Source organism: Camellia sinensis, chromosome 13 (assembly GCF_055761805.1).
Source record: "Camellia sinensis isolate YWXY chromosome 13, ASM5576180v1, whole genome shotgun sequence".
NCBI lineage: Eukaryota > Viridiplantae > Streptophyta > Magnoliopsida > Ericales > Theaceae > Camellia > Camellia sinensis.
In genome coordinates this window covers 123961666-123969946 of record NC_138973.1, presented here as the reverse complement: position 1 = coordinate 123969946, position 8281 = coordinate 123961666, and the positions used below count along the sequence as shown (strand labels likewise).

Here is an 8281-nt window from a genome sequence, read left to right as displayed (position 1 = left end):
CTCTCACTGGGCCATATGTATGTAGTATTGCTATCAAACTCTTGAGATTTTAATGACAATAAATTGCCTACTACTCAACTAATGACGGTAGTAGTAGGAATGACGATTTTTAAACTTCTAACAATTGATCTTAAACATTAGGAATGACAATTTTTAAACTTTCCCCTCTTGCGAATCACAAGAGTTAATGTCCATGCTAGTTTCACCTCCATTTTCCAATTTTTGGTTATTCATAAATTTCTCATTTATGTATTCTTGTTTTTTTTTTTTTGGGCTGCTTACAGGATAAAGATGTGTCTAGTGAGATATAGAACATTAGAATCGTATATGTTTCTGTTGTTATTTTTCAAGCCTTTTAGTATTGCTTTTGAGACATTACGGGTACTTTTATTGGGAAGTCTTTTCATTTTCATAATGGATAGATCTATCTGTAGATCATGTGACATTTTTCCCGTGGAACATATAATAAACACAGGCTGAAGGTTCTTTGGTCTGCAAATTGTTTTTTGAAGGCTATTGCGATTCATGGTTTTCAATTGCTCGATATATGGTGCCATGATTTGGCAGGGAACAACACAAATTGCCAAAGGTCCAAACTCCTTGATATATCAACAGCAGGTAGTTTGCGAACTTTTTTTATGTAGCCATGTTATTTTGTTGTTGTGTTACCAAGTGGTTGGGGGTTCTCATGCTTTCTGGTCCCGTTATTCATTTTTTCCTTATTTTCTTATAGCTCCCAATTTTTTTTGTGATGCATTTATTTTGCTGTTTTCTTTCTTCATTCCTCTAACTCAGTATTCCTTGTTCTTTAAAGAAGATGTGTTTTGTGAAGCATGGCACCGTGTAGTTTTCTTTATATTCTTTTCCCTTTTCCCCCTATAAAATAAAATTATTTGAATAAACAGGTAAAACATGTTAAGCCAACTATGTTACCATTTTTTTCTTGTCAACTTATATCTCATAAAAAAAAAAAAAATTTAGTGCTGCATTTATTTTGCTGTTTTCTTTCTTTCTTCCTCTAAGCCAGTATTTTATGATCTTGAAAGAAGATGTGTTTTGTGAAGCATAGCACTGTATAGTTTTCTTAATTTCTTTTCCTTTTTTTTTTTTTTCTTTTCTTTTTTTTTTTCCTTCCTATAAACATAAGGGGGTTTGTTGCTTGGTGCAATAGTAAAAGCTCTACAGGACCTTTTTACCTATGCCTAGCTTGCTCAGTTAGTGTCAATGTCAAGAAAATGCACCAATCTCTATCTTTTTTTCTTAAAGGTTTATATGTTTGTGATTATTTTAATTTGACATGTTTTTAGTTGGTGGGTTGTCTTGGTAATGTTTATATGTTTATTAATTCTTTCTAAGACCATGGCTTTCCATGATTCTTGCCAATCATTCGTTTTCTATTGTTATTGTTGATGCTGTTGCTAAAGACCAAGGGTACCTCTGATTGTTGTTGTGGATTGGATTTGTCATTATTGTAACTTAACAAATTTGAGTGCAGGTTCATTTTGTGAATGGAAAGGCATTCTCATACGGAACTTGGGTTTTCTTCTGGACATCATGACGTTATTGATGGCACTTTGTCATTATGTGCATATCTGGTGGCTTCATGGCATGAAATTTCATCTTGTGGATGTAGTTCTTTTCCTAAATATATGTGTAAAGTTTCTCGCTATTTTTTTGTAGCAATATATTGACATTCATTTGACTTGGACTTTTCAACATTATTATTTCATGTTTATTTTATTTAGCACTTCATATTATTGACCAGGCCTTGTTAGGTGCAATTGTAAAACGTATCAAAGGATTTATTAGGTTGAAGATAGCTTTAGGCGCCCTTCATGGAGCACTTCCAGATGCAACACCTGAGGAGATTAAAGCATATGATGATGAATGTGCTATCCGTAGGGTGAGCTTGTTAGCTTAGTTCATTCTCAATTCCCTGTTTGATTTTCTGTTAATCTCCAAGTTGTTTGACGGGTGGGCAAATGACAGGAACCAATGGCAAAGGTGAAGAGACTATCTTGTAAACATCTTTTCCATCTAACCTGTTTGAGATCATGGTATGATCTATGTTGCTTGTTACGATCTTGGACCCCCCCATCATGAGCAGAGAGGAATTTGAAGCTCGGAAAGCTGATCTATGGAGGAAGCATACAACGGAATCTATTGCGGCAAAGGTACTATCAATAAGCATCATTCCTTATTATCAGCTATTATTGCTTGAGTTTTTGTTCCTAGGAAATTTAGCAAGAAATAGAACTTAAAAAGTTTTACTAGCAATAATGCTTCCTCATATTTATATCTATCTGTGGAAGTGGATATCAGATGCTACTCTGTTTTTGCTGCATAGTGTGAGAATGCTGCTTTGAGTTTGTAGGAAGCTACTTTTTGCAAGTGCAAATGTTGCCAAAGGCTTCATAGATTCTAATCATGCCATTAATTTAACTAGGCTCTACAATCCAAAATTGAATCCCAATCAACAAGGGTCCATCTTGGGCCTGTAGGCCTGCAATGAGTTGTTCACATGTGCACAACTACAATGACAGAGATCCTAATCTTCCACTATGGTGTAGCTTAATTAGATGGTAGTTCATAGATTGAATTCCTTTGTTTTGTCATAAAGGGGTCCATGCCATTGAGTCATTTACATTTTGTTTTATTGCCAAAAACCTAAGACTAGCTTGACAAGTGACAATAATGTGAAGAGATAGTTATTCGTAATTGCTTTTATGTGTTGTACTTTGTAGATGAAGCTGTCCTTTGTTTTGTTACATGTCTTTGGCAATCCTATGTAAAGCACAAATAGAATCATTTAGAAACACAAATATCATTTAGCTATAACAACCACAACTAGCTGAGTCAAATATCATTTAGAAACACAAATATCATTTAGCTATAACAATCATTTAGAAACATAGATATCATTTCGATAAACCTGTTGCACCCACCTCAGAGCTTCTGAAGAAACTTAGGACCTATTCAGGTATATTGAGGCTAATATTTTTCTTTTTCTTTTCGTTATCTTTCTTTGAAAAACTTCTTTTCATATGAAAAAACTAGTCTCATCGATTATGTACCATTTTTACTTTTAGTCACCTATATGAATGAGTATTTAGATGAAGCCTTGAAATCATTGTTGACAGAATAGATGTATGATAATATTAAGATTTTACTAAGCAATTGACAAATCGTGATGAGTATTACGTAGTAGAGCTTTTCATGACTAGGTAACTGTCTAATGTTTATCACATTTTTCTTCTCTAGTATCAATGAAGATGAAGGAATTCCAGGCAGGAGCAGATCGGGCAGGAAGGGTAAATTCTGGTTTTTAATAATTGTGTTCCTTTCTACCTTAGGGAGCTTTGGTGTTTGTGATGCTGACAACAAGGAGTCCCAAAAACCTACCAATTCAGTGTATAATTGCCAATAACCATATTTTTTGCTTTCACATTTTGAACACAATGGCATGGCATACATTCAGAGAAACATGTCCTCAAAGATGTATATATGCCTGCATTTTCTTCCCCTCCCTAATCACACTATTGAACCCACAAACACACCATCTCTAACACCATCCCCCACCAATCCCTTAGGATACATGTTTGGATTTTGATTTGGATTTGGAACTGAGTTGGGCTTTGCAAATCCCCCTCAAATCCATCATCCAAACATAATATTAAAGAAAACTAACAATAGAACAGAGGAAAACTATTCCCATTACACAAACAAACAATAATAAGCCCTACCCATTAGCTATCATTCTCTGCCGGTTATGAAACTTCATAGATGGTGTCGTTGGAAACCTATCTTCCACTTCATTTATAGAAATATGAATTGTACTCTAAGCTGAAATTCTGCACCATACCTTGTAGTTTTTATTAATTAGTTCTATGACACTGAATTATGGGTGGCATGAGTATCCCAAAAATTATCCTAATATCCTATTGTTTTTTCTCTGATAAGGAGTTTCTTTTGCTTTTTCTCTTTAAAATAATTTGTGCCAGTCAACTCTTCTTCTGATGCCTTTCCAACAAAGTTGTGCGTTTCTAAATTGTGATATTTTACTTCATAATGTGTGAATTTAATCTGTTATTTGTTAACTTATCTATATTGTCCTTATCTTATTCCTATAGGTACAGGGTTTCAGTTCTTTGATTTGAGTTAGGAATAGATTCTTAAACAATATGATATTGGAGATGCATGTGTAACTCTTGAAGATCCTCACACTGAAGATCTGAGCCAAGAAGTTAGAGGCTTCATATTCTCTAGAATTCTGGTTCATTTTTGAAAGTCATATTTGCCTTAATTGCAATTCCATTTCAAAATACTTTTGGTCACTTCTATAGCTGCATTAATTGCTGATCTTTCTCTCTATACATGATCTACATATATTTAGCAGATGTATGTTTACTAGAGACCATTATAATCTTTTATTTTCTGGATGAAGAATCTTTTTTGGCTGAAAACTCAAGTTTGAAAAATGTTTTCAAGCAATCACGAGCGGACTTTTGTTCATTCTGTAACAGCCTATCACATAATAGGAAAATAAAGTTCTGCTTGCTCAGAAACAGATTCTTGATAGCAAAGACGCAGACACTTGGCACGAACATGACACAACATAGATATAAATACTAAAACAAGACATAGACATGGCAACAGCATTAGAATAATGAAAATTGCGTATAAACATGGGAATAATTAAAAAATGTCCATTGCATACTTGAGTTGTGGCAGCCATGTCTATGATGCCAGTGTCTTGCATTTCTTCCTTTATCTATTTATTTGAATAAATGGTTGGGTGCTTTTGGGTATGTTCATCCTTTTAATAAGGCTGTTCGTATGGCTACAATTGTTGGCTTTGTGTTTGAGTAAGTGTTAGCCGAGGCCCCAAAGTTGCAAAGCATATTTAAATAATGTACACAGCCAAGAAGTATCTCAAGTCTCTAGGTGTGTCCAAGTGTAGGTATTGAAGCAGTGTTCTACATGGACACTACTTATTTGTGTCCGTGCTGCTAAGACTATAGTGGGTTGTTAAATGGTATGGAGAGTCTAATTTAACTATAAGTAGTTTGACTATTAACACTTTTTGACAAATACTATATTGACTACTATTATTATTTTTATTGTTATATTTAGTAAGACAAGAAAATTGACTATCACTAATACATAGGATACAGTTACAGCATGGAAATGAACTTTTTTCAAAGTAGAGACAAAATTATGTGTTTACTCTCGTGTATATTTGCTAGGCAATGTTGGACTTGCTCTAAGTTAGTGATGTGATTAATAGGAGCTTGCCATGTACAAAGGAACTTATGGTTGTTAAGTTAGACTCATTGTGTACACAATTTGTATTGACATGGATAGAAAGGTCTATACAATGTAATTGATAATATATTAATGTTTGCCTTATTTATTTTCTTTGCAGATTGGTTTTGATGACGTTCGGGAGCATACTTGCAAATGAAGATCAACTGTTGAATTTTTTTTCCTAAACTGATGCTTAGTTGTAGTTGCAAAATAAGATTGAGTGTTGATTTTTTTTTTTTTTGTGGACTCCACGTAGTTGATTTTGAGATTTGCTTTGATGGTTTTTTTGTGATACTTAATGGATTATTATTAAAGTTGTTTGATGGATACATTTTGATTTATAATATAAATTGTTTAGTGAATTTTTTTGTGGAGTGATGTATAATAGCTAGTGGATTTCTTAGTACAATTAAAAGGCTATTGGGATATGAGCAGGGATATTTGTGGAATAATAATTTAAATTGAATATAAAATATGGAACAAGTTTAGTGACGAATTTGTTTTGTCATTTATACTTGTTATTATGACAAAGTGATTATTCATCACTAATAAACTTTTTTTGTGACAAAATTTACTGCAGTTTATATATAAAAGTTTTTATTTATTTTGTTGTTTGGTGACTAAAAATTTCGTCACATATAAATATATTTGTGACGAACTATATTTCGTCATCCATGTATGACTTTTGAAGACGAAAAATTTCGTCACCTTTACATCTTATTGTGACGAAATTATTTCCTCATCAATGATCAATATGCGTGACAAATTTATTCGTCAACTAAAGTTATAAACATGGTACTAAATAACTATTTGGTGACGAAAATGAGAATTTTTTGCGACAAAATGTTGTTTCATTGGTGACAAAAAATTATGACTTTTGAAGACGAAAAATTTCGTCATCTTTACAGCTTATTGTGACGAAATTATTTCCTCATCAATAATCAATATGCGTGACAAATTTATTCGTCAACTAAAGTTATAAATATGGTATTGAATAACTATTTGGTGACGAAAATGAGAATTTTTGGCGACAAAATGTTGTTTTATTGGTGACAAAAAATTTTGTCGCTGAAGTAATTTCATTGGTGACGAAATTATTTTTCGTCACGTTGGTTTTTAGTGACAAACATTCAATGACGAAACCGGTGACGAAAATATTTCCTCACAAATATCTATAGTGACGAAATTAGCTCTTTGAAGACAAAAAAATTTCGTCATTCAAGACCCAACTTGTTGTAGTGGATTCACGATTCAATTCACTTTTTACGATTCATGCAATTCTTGAAACTATCGTGTCCGACATATTTTTAACTTTTTTTCTCTTCATCTTTTAGTAAAAATAACATAATACAACTTTTACTAGCATTTAAAGCCAAAATAACCAATATATATACATGGTTTATTGTTATTTTAGTGATCATGGAGTTTTTAATAGGATCCAATTAGATTCAGTCAAACTCAACATGTTTTTAATCTTTCCTCTAATTTTCTTTTTCTTTTAAAAAATCAGAATATATCTTCTAAAATGTTGAAGATTAAAGTAACTTAAACCATAAATTATCTATTTCTATATTATTAAATTAAATATAGTTGAATATTACATGGGTGAGGTCAGTTGTACATGTTAAAATGTTTTACGCTTTAAAGTAAAAGATCCTAAATAATTATTTCTTATTATTTGGTCATTGTTGCTTGAAAAAGTGTGTATGTTCATTGTCCAAATATCAATATCGTTGTCAAATTATTGTTACTTTAGAAATTGAGAGTTTGCCTTTGTTTACTATCTTTTATTAAGAAAGGTTGATAAGAAATATCTAAAAAAAGGAAAAGGTAAGATGGTGATCTTACATAGGAACCTTTGGTAACTTATTACATATTAAACTACATGATCAACATTCAAAATAACATTTTCATTGATTTAAGTCTAAATATTTCATATTCACAAGATATGTTTAACATCAAAATGTGTAGATATATTTTTCTAAACAATTTAGAAAAAATGACAAAATCTTTACAATCTACTATTCGATTCAATTCGGGATTCAGTACGACGCCATTTCGATTCACGATTTGAATCCCAATTTGACAGAGTATTAGGGATGTGAACATATGTTTACTTCTAAAGTGGTGGTGGAGATTTGGTTGCGATGATAATGCTCTTTGGAAAAAACTAGTGAGCATTAAATTTAATGTTGAGGGTGGAGGGTACCATCTCTCCAATTAACCAACTAAGTTTCAGGTATTTGGTGGGATATAATCTCAATTTCTTTCTCTAATCCGAATCTGATAACTTTTATTTGGGAAATACTGAGATTTTTGTAAGGGTTGGTACTAGAATTCATTTTTGGGAAGATAAATGGATTGGGAATCGAAGACTAAAAGAGAAATTTCCTAGATTGTTTAGCTTATCAATAGAAAAAGAGGGTACTCTCAGGTTGTTTGTTGATAAAAAGGTTAGCTATAGGAATTGGAATTTTGATATCAGAAGAGCTCTTTTCGTTTGGGAAATTGAGGAGGTTGATAGGTTATGTGAATTGTTAACCTCATGTCAGGCTCTAGGGGAAGGTTTTGTTGATAGGCTAAAATGGAAAGCCTCAAATTTTGGCGTATTCAATGTTAAATCATTTTTTTTATGGTGTGAATCTGTATTTGGCCTAAAGTGCAGAGTTCCAAGGTTACTATGGAATAATGTTGCTCCTCCTAAAGCTCAGTTCTTGGCATCGCTTACTTGGAAGGGTAGGGTGAAGACTTCAGTTTTTTTGGCACAGGATTGAAGTTTTGGACAGAAATGCAACTTTCAGCTGCTTGTTTTGCAAAGATGAGCTTGAAATTTTGAATCATGTTTTTTTATTGTGTTCGTTTGCGTGGAAGGTCTAGTCGAGCATGATCAATTGGTGGGGACTTTAGTGGGTAATACCTAGTTCTGTCACTACCTTGCTGGTGTGGTGGTTGTAAATCAAATTCAATAGCATGG

General features: G+C 32.7%; 1 protein-coding gene across 1 annotated transcript; it reads left to right on the top strand.

The window, feature by feature from the left end:
* Positions 1 to 291: 291 nt before the first annotated feature.
* On the top strand, positions 292 to 5669 carry LOC114291616 (E3 ubiquitin protein ligase RIN2-like). The gene is made up of 8 exons (XM_082900874.1): positions 292 to 323; positions 476 to 618; positions 1496 to 1653; positions 1766 to 1903; positions 1990 to 2004; positions 2108 to 2174; positions 3262 to 3311; positions 5426 to 5669. Exons 1-6 carry the CDS (start codon positions 292 to 294, stop codon positions 2117 to 2119), a joined length of 498 nt encoding a protein of 165 aa, XP_082757000.1. The 3' UTR covers positions 2120 to 2174; positions 3262 to 3311; positions 5426 to 5669.
* Positions 5670 to 8281: the final 2612 nt, after the last annotated feature.